Source organism: Pecten maximus, chromosome 5 (genome assembly GCF_902652985.1).
Source record: "Pecten maximus chromosome 5, xPecMax1.1, whole genome shotgun sequence".
Lineage (NCBI taxonomy): Eukaryota > Metazoa > Mollusca > Bivalvia > Pectinida > Pectinidae > Pecten > Pecten maximus.
In genome coordinates, this window is record NC_047019.1 from 14037340 (window position 1) to 14052111 (window position 14772).

General features: G+C 34.8%; 1 protein-coding gene across 3 annotated transcripts in view; it reads right to left on the reverse strand.

Annotated features, from left to right (window-relative positions):
- Positions 1-14772, reverse strand: part of LOC117327238 (synapse-associated protein 1-like) — a 73719-nt gene that overhangs the window by 17994 nt on the left and 40953 nt on the right. Inside the window, exon 8 of one of the 3 annotated variants that reach the window (XM_033884136.1) lies at positions 2429-2532. The exons of 1 other annotated variant lie outside the window; for it this stretch is intronic. In XM_033884136.1, the coding sequence (XP_033740027.1) occupies positions 2468-2532 (65 nt within the window). In that variant the 3' untranslated portion in view covers positions 2429-2467. Of the gene's footprint in view, positions 1-2428; positions 2533-7759; positions 7848-14772 lie in introns of all 3 variants that reach the window. One more of the 3 variants, XM_033884137.1, reaches the window with a different exon arrangement.

A 14772-nucleotide genomic window follows, 5' to 3' on the forward strand; every position in this document is an offset into this window, starting at 1 on the left:
AATAAATATGGTCCTCTAGCTAGCTGTCTTTCCTAATGATTTAGTTTCTGTAGAACTTTTATCTATACCCCCATGAACTTTTCTATTATCAACTTTAAGTCAATGGCTTACTAACACCCCCCCCCCCCCCCACCCCCCCAACCAACATTTTCGACCATGGAAACCAAATAAATAACATCTTTTTGGAAAATAGCACTGTTGTATTTGCTATCCCTCAAACACTTACATACCAATTTTGAGCTTAAAGAGACATTATCTCAATTTTGACCAATCAGAAGCTTCCATGATATTTCTATAGTAACAGTTCTGGAAACACCTGATGTCTTATATAATAGTAGTTTATACCCTAGACAAAGTTTGAATAAACTGATATATCAGTCAGTACACAAATCTGTGTGTAGTGACTTCTCCACCATAATAACCAAAATTTCTGAAAACAAAAACTGGCATGCACATCTTCTCATGTTCCCTAACATTCCTTTGTAGATTTATTGAAATTGGTTAACTATATAGGAGAAATAGTGAGGACAAGATAACTGGCATCAAGGGGACTAACTCCCTTACTGGCATCAAGGGCCCTTACTCTTGTTAAAAATTGATAGAACTTAATGGCTTTCAGGTCCAAACAAGAACATGTCATGAATAACTTGTATGCAAAGTTTCGTTGAAATCCATGTATAATACTGGGAGGAGTAGGCGGTACGAAATTGTGACAAACAGACAGACACGCTGATTATACACCCCCTCATCCCCCCCTCTCCTTGCAGCTGAAAAATAATACAACATGAAACGTTCTAGCTCCAAGCAATAATAAATATTACACATATATGAGACTTACATTAAGCAAAATATATGCCACATTTCTCAATGGATATGACCTTCACATTTGTCGTATGAACCTCAGGTCAAGGCTTGTGGTAACTAGATTACCTCCCTTTGTTAACCTGTGGGTGACCTTTATCGGCTGTAATCAATCAATAAACAGCAGTTCAATGTGAGAGATAGTTCTAGAAATTTAGCTCACATCAACAGGTTTGTTTGTTCCCTGTGGCAATATATTCTTGCAGGCGTAAATTATGTTCCTGCCATCAAGTTGCTCCGAAAATTAAACCAGACACCACGATCATTAAACGTTTCTTCTACCAGTGAGGATAATTTACAGTATTTGTTTTTGATTTGTAAACATTTCAGAAGGGACACATTTCTAGGGATCTCAAGTACAGGCAGAATCAGGTGTTTTACTTTATGTTTTTACTTTAGATGTCCCCAGATCTCAGTGGATAATGATCAGTTGGATTATATTGGACTCTGATGTAGTCGTCTGCTGGATAATTGAGCTATTAAGAAGTGCCGTGTACAAAAAACAACTAAAATACGGAAAACCAAAATTATTTCTATCTGAGAATTTCACAAACAAAACAAGGAAGTCTGTGAATGAGCTACACTGCTGTCAGATTTATATGTCCAAAATTGAAATCTACATGTAATTGTTCAGTGTCACATAAATCAAAATGAGATTTTATATACACAAGTATAAATAATGTACATAGAAATATATTGTATTATGAATATGAATATTATTGTGCTACATGTTGATTGATTTCCATAAGGAAATTGTTTAATTGTTATTAATGTTTTTTGTAGCTTTTCAACGTTTAATTTTTTTTTTTTTAAATTTTTTTTTTCAGCAGAAATTTGACTTAAGGTCGTTTCTGTTAAAACTAACAAGCATAGAACTTTCGTTTAAACTACTCAATTTCAAGCATGCAATACATGTATTAGTTGGAATGTGAGGAGAATGCTAATTACCATTACAATATACATGTACATGTATAACGATCTGTCTGCATGGTTATAGCAAGAACGTACATTATATAAATAATTACAAATTGCAATCTAATGGTCAAATCTGTCTTGTTCACAAACTGAAATCAAAGATTTGGTGATCAGCTAGCTGTACCAGAAGTATATAAGATATATAGTCAATGTAAAACAAAACAGTTACAGACTCCATCACCTGTTTAACCCTACAAAGCCAAATCAGCAATCCAAGACCATTCTGTACTGAAATTTTATAAATTCCATACCTAGATGTTTAGTGGAAGATTTAAGGCAATGCATATCTTTATAATGCTGCAGGTATTGAAGTGCTGTGAATAAAGAATTAGGAATAATATAGATTATTGGCTTGAAACAAAGAATATTAATACAATTAATAGATTTCCTGGACGTTAAAATTCTTTTTGAAACAAATATTCTGCTTAACGAGCTCAAAAGTACATTATAGTACTTGATCAATCTATAAAATATCAGAACAAAAAAAAAAGCTTTATTTTAGTTGGTTTCAGTGCAGAGTCTTGGGTTGTGTTTGGCAGAGGAAGAAAAAGCTGTAAGCCCTATATATAAGAGGTCACCCATGCATGCAGACCTTGTAACAGAGGTGAGATAGATGCGGCCATCACAATGGTCAGTAAGCCAGTCTCCAGATGCTTGGTTCCTTGTCACTGAGCAACTCCTCCTCACTCAACTCAACTACAAACACGTCAAAATAGGCAACTGTACATACACCACACAAAATACAATTCACCACCTAAAACAAAATACAATTCACCACCTAAAACCAAGTCAGTGTTCTGGCCTACACCAATAATTCAATCATGTCTTTATTTCAAATATTAAAATCAAGGAAAATCATTAATTTTTATAAGTGTATCCTCCCAGAATATTTGCTGTATAACTGGAATGTAATGTAAACTTTATTTATTTTGGAACAATTGTGAAACAAGTTTTATCAACTTATTTTAACCACGCTTGTTGGCCCAAATGAAAGTGGGCGACGGGTCTTACTGTGGGAGGAAACCGGAGAACCGAAGGAAAAACCCATGTGGTCGGGCAGATGACCTCATACCTTTTAATTGGAATGTGCCAGTGTGCATATTTTTCAACACTTCTGATTCCAGTACAATTTTAAATATGTCTAATACATAAATGCCCCTGCTCCTATTCAAAAATGCACCCAAGCTGTGACCTTTGTCCCTTTAACCTTAGTAAATGACCATCACAATGTGATCTGGTGTAGGACTTGTCATATGAATATATGATACCATAAGGTGTAAATTTGAACCAAATCTATCGAGGAGGTTTCATCATATGTCATATGTCATTGAATACCACAGGAGGTTACAGAAAGAGACAAGACGGGAGGGACAGATATATGGGTAAAACTGGATGTACCCCAATTATACTATTAGTATAACTTGTCAATTTAACAGGTGGTCACTTTCAACAGGTTACATGACACAATGTGGACCCTTGTGGACTCTTTTATCCATAATATTTCATTGACTTTCTACCATCAAGTTCTGAGCTGATCAACAAATTTGACCTTTCTAATGTAATTTGACCTTGACCTTGACAGAGGAAATGGTAACATATGACAATGAATCCTACATTTGACCTTGACCTTAGGTAAGAAAAGACAGACAGATACAGCAGAGAGAATGTACCACACAACAATTTGGGTAGAATAACAAAACAACAGAAATAATGAACCAGACAAATTCACATACAGCATACCTCGACCAAACTGTGAAAAATTATTACTTAATTTGTACTGATCACTTTTTCTCTACGGAAAATGTTCCTATAAGCAATAGGATACAGTTATGCTTTGAACAAAATATGAAAGATCCAAATTGCCAGCAAATTGCAGATTTTCAGCAGAAATAAAGTTAAGTTATGCTAAATTAGGGCAAATCTAATAAATTTACCACTCCTAACTGAGAAGAGACTGATACAGACATCTTTCACACTGGTGCGCAAAGTACCTCAAAGACCATAACGGTAATTAAGTGGTATACATTGGGAAGGAGATTATGTGTATGGGATTTGCAAATTTTAATGGACTTTCTGGATTTTCAGTCTCATTTTAGAAATCTGATCAGGGTTCATGAGATACATTATGGGATACACACCCTTTATAAAACAGAGTGACAGATAGACAGACAAAGTGAGAAGACCTGGTACGACTTTCCTATACGAAATTGGAGTATCATTGATGTAATGAAGCAAAACACCACAAAAACTACGCTAAAATACTGGTTTAAACCTGTACCGCACGTATGGACATCATAAATGTAGGTTACAAGTATCAACTAAGACTGTTGTCTTCTGTCTTTGTTATCACTACAATACTATGCTTTTATCAGGATGAATTTGAAAGTGAAATGAATGCTTTGTGAAGATATCCTTCACTTCGACAGAACAATGGCCTAAACCTTTTGTAACTGTGTGGACCGATGTGGTTGCTGAGATACAGGGGACATGGAGTTTCCACTTTTTAAAAAATGTTCTCAACATGATGATTCACTGCTTATAGATTTTTGCTGTAGCAAAAACAGTCACCAAACTGACCTTTAAACGACCTTCACATGGCTAAGTGTAATCCTCATTGATTACTCATACATTTCCATATAAAACTAGGCATTTAGAAAGGTTGTATATTTATGATGCTGTTTATTTCTCCTATCAACAAACAAAACTACACAGAACATTTTCCCCCTGGGTCTTATTATTATATTAAGTGGCATTGATTTATGTTTCCTTGAATTTATATCTCCTAACATAGGCTTAATTGGCTTTTGGGTGCAGACCTTGGGCATACTCTCACTGAAGTTAAATTGTTTAGACCTTCTATTAAATTTTGAAGTTTTTGCAGAAGGGTACATTGAAAGCAAGAATACAGCTGTTGACAAGTCATTAATATATTTCTGAATTATTGATGATTTTGATTATGAAAAATTAAGGGAGATAACTCTTACAGAAGTCCAGGAAAGAAACATGATGAGACAGCATATATCCATAAGGGAAATAACTCACAAAAGAATTCACAGATACTTATTGAGGTAGCATATATCCTTAAGGGAAATAATTAATAACTCACAAAAGAATTCACAGATACTTATTGAGGTAGCATATATCCTTAAGGGAAATAATTAATAACTCACAAAAGAATTCACAGATAATTATTGAGATAGCATATATCCTTAAATATAAAGGAGATTACTCTGTTAACATAAATGCTCTGCTAAATGTAGAGGTAGCATTATATCCTTAAGGGAGCTAGTTCTAACAAAATAATGTTAAGGGAGATAACTCTAAACAGAAATTATAAATGTGGCATACATCCTTAATATCTGCAACAGAATTTACACAATAGTGAAAAGGTAGCATAATTACACTCTATCACAGCTTTAGACTTTAAAATTCAATTGGAATGACTGACTTCCATGAAAATACAAACAAATTATCCCGATGATTATACAGTATCACCATGAGTATACTTAGCTAGCAACATTTTTAAATGGTCCATAATATAAGTTGGTCAACCAATAAATTGAGTCCCTGTAGACCCAGAGGCTACAGACATCTGAATCTAGATATGTAGGTCACTAGTGCTTACCCAGTGACATTCAAGTGATGGATGTTTGCTTCTTGAGGACAAAGATCTGAGTATGTGCAAGTGTTGAATAATGTAATGGATAGTATATAATTATGTATAACAATGAACATTTGACTGGGGGAAATATTAGATGAGATTCATTATCATTACAAAGAATTGCAGGTAATTACAAGAATACAAAACCTTTAATTTTCATATTTCTTTGAAATGTCACTGATCTCTACACAAACAACATACCTACACCCCAAGCTACTTTGATATTGATTAGGAAGCAAGGCAGCCTGGTAAATTGATATTGAAAAAAAAAATCATATTTTGTAATTCATGTCTACAAGGAAGGTGAATAACCTAGCTCTGACTACAGAAAAATCTCCATTAATGGACGATTATACCAGAAACAGTGGCCTTGTATTACCTAATTACCCATAAAGTCACTCGCCTACCTGTGATATAACTAGTGGTGTGATACTATGTAAAGAAAGTCACTGTCTATTAAGAGCATCATTCATCAACTTTATGTACAGAAAAATAAATAAAACTCTTGATAATATCAGATTGTATGATGTTACAGCATTTATTTTCTTTCACAACTGAAAGATTTTAGTCACAAAATGGCCACTTAATTAGGCTCACGGGTACCAAGATATACAAGGAAAATCAGCCTGACAGACGGATATCTCTGAAGGGACTAAATGGTTCACTATCATAGAAAATTCTTCGGCTGGCCAAAACATGCAAGGAACGTCAACTTAACAAAAGTATATCTCTAAAGGAACTCGAAAGTTCACTTCTATAAAAGATTCTTTGACTGACCAAATCATGCAAGGAACATCAACCGAGCAAAAGTTAATCTCTAAAGGAACTCAAAAGTTCACTCCTTTAAAAGATTCTCAAGCCAAGTTTTCCTATCATAGGAGTAAGCCATGGTAGGGTTAAGAAAAGGGGCATTTACAATGCTACTTACTGTACAATGGTCATATTATTTCTAGCAGTTCTTAGAAAAAACGTACTAAGTAAGCAAAACAATTGGTTTCAAGCGATGTACAATCGTGCGTGAAAATGCCTTGAAATATTTTCGCTTCAAGCTTACAGCAAATATGTAAACCCTACAGACAGTGTGTATCAATGTTGGTTCCAAATCAAGTATTGGCGGTGTTTGTTTTCTTGTAGAGTAAAACTAAACTTGCAGAAGAAAACAATGCAGCATTTATTTTGAAAATTTAACTGCAAGGAGATGGAAATTATTTAAAGACATCAGAGAAAGAAGGACTTGTTCAGGATAAAAATGAAGATAGCAAATAGAGGTGTTTATTCTTATAAGCTCTGAAGTTAATGTTCCAAAACCTGATTTTTATGGGAAAATCCTCAGGGCGAAAACAGGAAAATTAACTTGACTGATCATGACTACAGGTAGCAAGAACTAAAAAGAACAAAGAAATAATCACCATGTCTAGGTTTAATTTCCCTCAAACTCTTACCAATATTACGATATCCATTGAGAGTGACTTCCCTTGTCTATAAAGTCACATGAGTCGTCCAACAAGATACCACATGGTAATGGTGCATGCATATAACAGAATATAATACAGAACCAAAATAGCATACAAAGTATGATATCTTCTCAAAACAACCTGTTCTTTCTTTGCAAAATCAAAACCTAGGCCTTATGGAGAGAATTTCCCTCAATTTACTCCATTCTGCAGCTCTTACATTGGAAAGGTGTTGCATATATTTTGTGTTTTCAAGCTTCTGGATCCAATGGGTGTCTGGAACAAAGATCAGCCCCAAGGGTGCAATGTCTACAATATGACCAAGGTCATACGACCTTGCATGAAAGCAGATACAAAGATTGCATATTCAAGGTCATTACAGTGGAATGTCATCTGAACATTGATACTTAGAGATGTGATTACCAAAAGGTAATACTTTGAAGACATTTTCGACTTTTTTCATTTGTATAAAAGTTGTGTATCTTCTCAAGTGTTGAATACTTGCATGGCATCTGATTGGTTTATTCTCTAATAATTTGAGTAAATAATTGAGTAAGGAAAATAAACAGAATTTATCATAGAACCTTTTTTTGTGTGTTTCTGTGATAATCATTTAGAAATAAGATAGCATATATCTTTAAGCATCTAACCTGTTTTATTTTAAAAATCATCCTATTCCCGAAATGCTTTTTCATTATATAAGGATTTGTTTTGTAAAGGAAAGTGACAAGATCAATGAGAGTCCACTGTAATCATGTATCAGTACCAGCAGTAATTCACCCTCGTATGTTTATAGTGATGAGCTTACCAACTCTTTCAATTTTATCGGGATGTTTAATCTTCCTGTAAAATTTCTTCCAAAAGTTGTAGTTCCCAATCCGCACCAATACTTTCACCTACAGAGACATTGTTACCATCAATATCACAAGAAACATAAAGATACCATAAGGATTAATCTGATAAATTAATCTATATTTAACAAATACCACAGAAAAGACTGTTTGTTGGTTTGGTCTATCAGGCCATGAAAAGCCAAGGTCATTTTTAGGCAGGGTTTCCTTGTAGTAGTTGGTGACTACCTAACTGAGAATAATATGGGAGGCCCATCGCATGCCATCCACAGCAATTGGAGTTGAGTGTCTTGCCTAAAGACACTGCCACAAAAGCACAAATTGGCCCATTTATCAGCTTCCAAAGAAACACAAACTGACATGGTTAGGGAACGTCAAACAAAGCACCTCGGATCTTCATCTGAGGTTATGTGGCAGGTGCTCTAACTGACTTAGCTATTGCCGCCCCTCCAAAGAAGAGAATAGCTTATGGTATACATACTTTGCTATGCATTCTCCAATTGCAATCTATAGATGATGCAACAGGGCTTTTTCTCACTGGTTTGGGATGGGGCCTTTTTGTCTTATCTTGGGAAGAAAATTGGTGAATTGGGAAAGATTTTTCAAGGAGCAAACTGCAAATTTTAGGAATTTCGCTTAAATATGAAATAATTTCAATTGGGAATTTGGCCCATTAACGGCCCAAAAAAGCCCTCAGAAAAAGCCCTGTGCAATATGTATTATGGGACTATATAATGCCAATTGATTTCATGACCACTATGTTACTGATTACAAGACTGGTTTAGATGTTTCAAGAAAATCAAGAATAAAAAAATTGACATTAGGAGAGTGAAGTTACATATATACAGGAAATTTAATGTATGTAATGGCTGCTGTAGCAAATGGTGTTATGGCGACATAATACTGCTTTGGTTGACAAACTAACTTAAAGCCCTGCATGCTCAGCTAATTAAGTTTACAAGCAGTAGTAATGTCTGTTATAGACACCATTTACTAAAACAGTCAATGTTTAACAATCATCAGAAAGAAAGTGTTGAAACTTCAATGTCATTCATTACGTGAATATACTTCACTGCCCTTGTACTGCATATAATGAGGGTTCTGTCCTCAGACCGTGATATACATTAAATCATAGCTCTCTGCTTCACATTCAGTACTAAAACGGATGCCCATAAGGACACATAACTGACCTATACTGTTAATTCGCGTTGTCAGTATAATCTAATTTATGGGCCATGAGAGATGTCATGCCAGTGTGTATGAGACAGGACATGCCAGTGTGTCTGAGACAGGACATGCCAGTGTGTCTGAGACAGGACATGCCAGTGTGTCTGAGAGAGGACATGCCAGTGTGTCTGAGAGAGGACATGCCAGTGTGTCTGAGACAGGACATGCCAGTGTGTCTGAGAGAGGACATGCCAGTGTGTCTGAGACAGGACATGCCAGTGTGTCTGAGACAGGACATGCCAGTGTGTCTGAGACAGGACATGCCAGTGTGTCTGAGAGAGGACATGCCAGTGTGTCTGAGACAGGACATGCCAGTGTGTCTGAGACAGGACATGCCAGTGTGTCTGAGACAGGACATGCCAGTGTGTCTGAGACAGGACATGCCAGTGTGTCTGAGACAGGACATACCAGTGAAATGACACAAATTCAAATTGACACTGTCCTCAAGTGACCTAAATGTGTTGATAGTGCGTTTAACAGTAACAAAACATTCTAAGTCACATACTGCAATACTCAGATAAATTCTGCACTCAAACTCGCACATCATACAATGTTATCAAAAATATTACATCTTCCATATTCAGTTAGCCCTTAGAAGAATGGTCGCCACTGTAATTCAAAACATTGCTCATGGCTGATAAGGAAATGTTCTGAATATTTTTTTATTATACAATAGCTATTGTCAAGCCTTCCTCTGTGATAAGAAAGTACATGTGACCTTGTCAGTTAGACCCCTGAATATATTAGGAGTCCTGAATTGGTGCTGTGAGATTTGAAATAACAGGCCACAGGTTTACCATATTTACCCACTAATAAGCCTACCCTTATTTGTACTGAACAGCCAAAAAGTGATATATCACATTGCAATAAGCTGACTGAAGTCCCTGACGACTTTGGCTTTGTGAGTTCTTACCAGTATGTTATTATGTACATGTATACATGTTAGCACCCCCTTCTAGACTTGGGCCTATTGCAGGATAAATTTGGTAGTTAGCACCCCCCTTCTAGACTTGGGCCTATTGCAGGACAAATTTGGTAGTTAGCACCCCCTTCTAGACTTGGGCCTATTGTAGGATAAATTTGGTAGTTAGCACCCCCTTCTAGACTTTGGGCCTATTGTAGGATAAATTTGGTAGTTAGCACCCCCTTCTAGACTTGGGCCTATTGTAGGATAAATTTGGTAGTTAGCACCCCCTTCTAGACTTGGGCCTATTGTAGGATAAATTTGGTAGTTAACACCCCCTTCTAGACTAGGGACTATTGTAGGATAAATTTGGTAGTTAGCACCCCCTTCCAGACTTGGGCTTATTGTAGGATAAATTTGGTAGTTAGCACCCCCTTCTAGACTTGGGCCTATTGCAAGATAAATTTGGTAGTTAGCACCCCCTTCTAGACTTTGGGCCTATTGTAGGATAAATTTGGTAGTTAGCACCCCCTTCTAGACTTGGGCCTATTGCAGGATAAATTTGGTACTCTATGTACTTGTTTACAACTTTTACAGCATAACATCATTTATAACCTTCAGAATAAAACTGGGCCAAAGTGCAGCAGTCAAAAAAAAGTTTTGTTCTAAAAAGCAATCTGTTTTCGATCAGACACTTTAATCAGTCTGACAATGCTAACATACAGGAGGCCCGGTTTTTCATTAAACATCACCCTAATATCTACTTCACTGGCCATTCCATAGTCTAGAGTCAAGGAAATATATTAATCAAAGCATGTTTTCAACAAAACTGAGAAAAAAAACTAAATATTTCATAAGAAATTTAAAAGAACATTAAAGCATATATCAGAGTTCTACAAAGTTAATGATCTAAAAGATTTTAAACTAGATAACTACAGTCCATGAGACATAAAAGGGATATTATTTCTTCAAAATTTTTGCCTGTTTACATTTTTATCTTGGAATTGAGCCAACAATACAATACTTTCATAGCAAATAACTCGCAATTATCTTATGATGATAATGATCACAGACCAATATTTTGTAAAGCCACAACACTTTGACACCTAAAGAATTAAGAAATCATACCTCAGAATGTCCTACAGAATTAATGCATGTCTTTATCAGAATTAATGCATGTCTATAAGAGAAATAATGTGTGTCTTTATCAGAATGAATGCATATGTCTATCAGAATTAATGCATGCATGTATTTGTCAGAATAATACATGTCTTTGTCAGAACAATGCATAATTCTACAAGTCTTTGTCAGCATTAATGCATGTCTTTATCAGAATTAATGCATGTCTTTGTCTTTATCGGAATAAATGCATGTCTTTATCAGAATTAATGCATGTCTTTGTCAGAATTAATGCATGTCTTTATCAGAATTAATGCATGTCTTTGTCAGAAGAAATGCATGTCTTTATCAGAAGAAATGCATGTCTTTGTCAGAATTAATGCATGTCTTTATCAGAATTAATGCATGTCTTTGTCAGAATTAATGCATGTCTTTGTCAGAATTAATGCATGTTTTTCATCACATCCCAGAGTGAACAATACAGTCATTATCTTATTATATCAAAACAAAGTTTGTTTTTTAAAACTCTTGTACATATTTCCAGTTATTTTTAACGAAATCCATACCTGTAGACATGAACTCTGTTAATAGTGAATGGCAGTTATCCAATTAAACGGTCAAGGTTACACAGACTTTACTAAGATAGGTTTACACCGCCTAAAGGCAGGTTGTTTTCATTTGAAACATGTAATACGATCGGGACATTTTAGTGCGTTTTCCTGTCCCATAGAGTACCCAATAATAGTTTGTTGTGTGGTAAGTTTCAGAGGATTGCATAATCTTTACAGATGTAAATCGGAAGTGGCTGCTATCAAATTTAAATCTGTCAGCTGAGAGTGACTGGAATCTAATTTTAAAATCTGTCAAGTACAGAACAAGGGTTTTTCTGTTATATCACTGCTTAAAAACTCAAGTAGATGAATGACTATATTAGCAATACTTGTTTGATTTCAGTTCAAGCATGTCATTACCATGAACAGAAAAGATAAACCTATCACTATTGACTAAACAGCAAATAATAAGATTACACTAATGTTACACATATCGATCATGTCATCCAAAATGGAGATCAAAAATTTAAAAGTCCATTTTTATATAAAAGTGATTTTTTTTAATCATATAAACGGTACTACTTACTTAAAGATTATGTACTGGTATTCTGATCTCTTCAGGGTCCGGCCAGTTGTTCTAAAAGTGATTAGCTTAATCTCATGTTTAGTACAAGAAAATCATATTTCTCCTTTACTTTAAAACCTGAGCAGGTATTCTTTATAATAGGAAGACAGGAAGAAACTGACACGTGTTATAGTCTTGTACAATTCTGTCAAGTTAGCTTTACAAGAAATGATTTCATCAGGATTACAAAATTATTATTAAACTGTGATAAGCTTAAATTGATCATCTTTTGAACAACTGGGAGTCAATATTGAATTTTAACAAGCTAACTTATCAACATTTCAACAAAGGACTTAAATTTATGGCAAGAAATTAACTTTTTAATGCTTAAAGTTTGACTTTTTTCATTAGCGGCAGATAAATATTCTACTACCGGAATTGAAAGTTGGCTTTTGTGGAGGTAATTGCTGCCGATCTATTTGGAAGAATTAACAGTACAAAGGTAATCATTAACGATACCAGCATGAATTTGAGAATGGAGTTTGATCAAAAGATGCTAAATTGGTTTGCAGGTTAAGGTATGTGGTTTGGATACGTGCATGATCTGCACGTAGTTCGGTTATCACAAATGATTCTAATTAGAACACTCAGGTTCAACTCTCGTCTGTAAAGTACACTTCTGATGTAGAAATTAGAAATCTCCTGAACTGTTGCCTTGGTGCTGTTGACCTGACAAGATATCCAGAATAATGTAGATATTCCTCCATTGAAGTCATCAAATGGCTGAATATAAGATTTATATCCATTTAACTAAGGAATTTTATTTAGCTGATACTAAACTGAATTGAAAGCAATCAAGGCTTTATGAATATAGAATACAGGTCATAGTGACCTAAGTTTAGCATATTAATTATGATGTATATATTCCCACTTTGATCAACATGAATCTGAACATTTTTTAATCCTCCTACAAGATATTGATGGTCCATGAAGTATTGCACTTCATGAGGTCAAAGGTAAAGGTCAAACAGAGGTCACTATAATGTTCTGATTTTGGTGCATATGGCAACAAAAAAAATGTTTTTATGTATATCTTCACGTGTGAAATCTATACATGAAACAATTTGGCTTCGATACACAAATGTATATTCTAGAAATCTGTATTTCTTCATCTCAGGTCAATAGTTCAGAAGAGTTTGTATTTCAGTATTTTGAGGCCAGGGTCATGATCAAAGGTCAAATAGAGGCAATGGATTTTCCATATTGACTTATATATAATTATATATGATAGAGTTAAATTCTATACAAGGCATGAAATTGTGGTATGCTCAGATTCAAATGACGGACACACAAACAATATAAATACCTAACGTACTATATAATAAATATACCAGGCCATGTTTTTATCAACACTCCTAATCTTACAGAAATTCCTTTACTTCAAATTTTCCATATGACAGCATCACAGAACTTAAAGGGAAAATCTTCCTTATTTAGTTCTGTAATACTTTTTGCTGGAAAAATTTAAGTAACAATTATTGGTAAAATTGGCCCCAGGCACAGTATCTTGCCTAATTCTTCCCTTAAAAACAAAAATTCAACTTTGATAAATCTGGTAATACACACATGAAATCACGAAAATGCATAGTGAAAGACAGCATTGTTTTCCACAAGACAGTGTATCTTAAACAGTCATGGACCTGAAATACATTTACTAACACTAGGATTTAGAGTTAGGATGTCTGGGTTCATTATATAGGATGTCTGGGTTCATTATATAGGATGTCTGGGTTCATTATATAGGATGTCTGGGTTCATTATATAGGATGTCTGGGTTCATTATAGACCTGTTTTACTGTATAAATACAGTAAGATATCTGGGTTCATTATAGACCTGTTTTACTGTATAAATACAGTAGGATGTCTGGGTTCATTATAGACCTGTTTTACTGTATCAGGATAAATACAGTAGGATATCTGGGTTCATTATAGACCTGTTTTACTGTATAAATACAGTAGGATATCTGGATTGATTATAGACCTGTTTTACTGTACCAGGATAAATACAGTAGAATATCTGGGTACATTATAGACCTGTTTTACTGTATAAATACAGTAGGATGTCTGGGTACATTATAGACCTGTTTTACTGTATAAATACAGTAGGATGTCTGGGTTCCTTAAAGACCTATTTTACTGTATCAGGATAAATACAGTAGGATATCTGGGTTAATTATAGACCTGTTTTACTGTATAAATACAGTAGGATATCTGGGTTAATTATAGACCTGTTTTACTGTATAAATACAGTAGGATATCTGGGTTCATTATAGACCTGTTTTACTGTATAAATACAGTAGGATGTCTGGGTTAATTATAGACCTGTTTTACTGTATAAATACAGTAGGATATCTGGGTTAATTATAGACCTGTTTTACTGTATAAATACAGTAGGATGTCTGGGTTAATTATAGACCTGTTTTACTGTATAAATACAGTAGGATATCTGGGTTAATTATAGACCTGTTTTACTGTATAAATACAGTAGGATATCTGGGTTAATTATAGACCTGTTTTACTGTATAAATACAGTAGGATATCTGG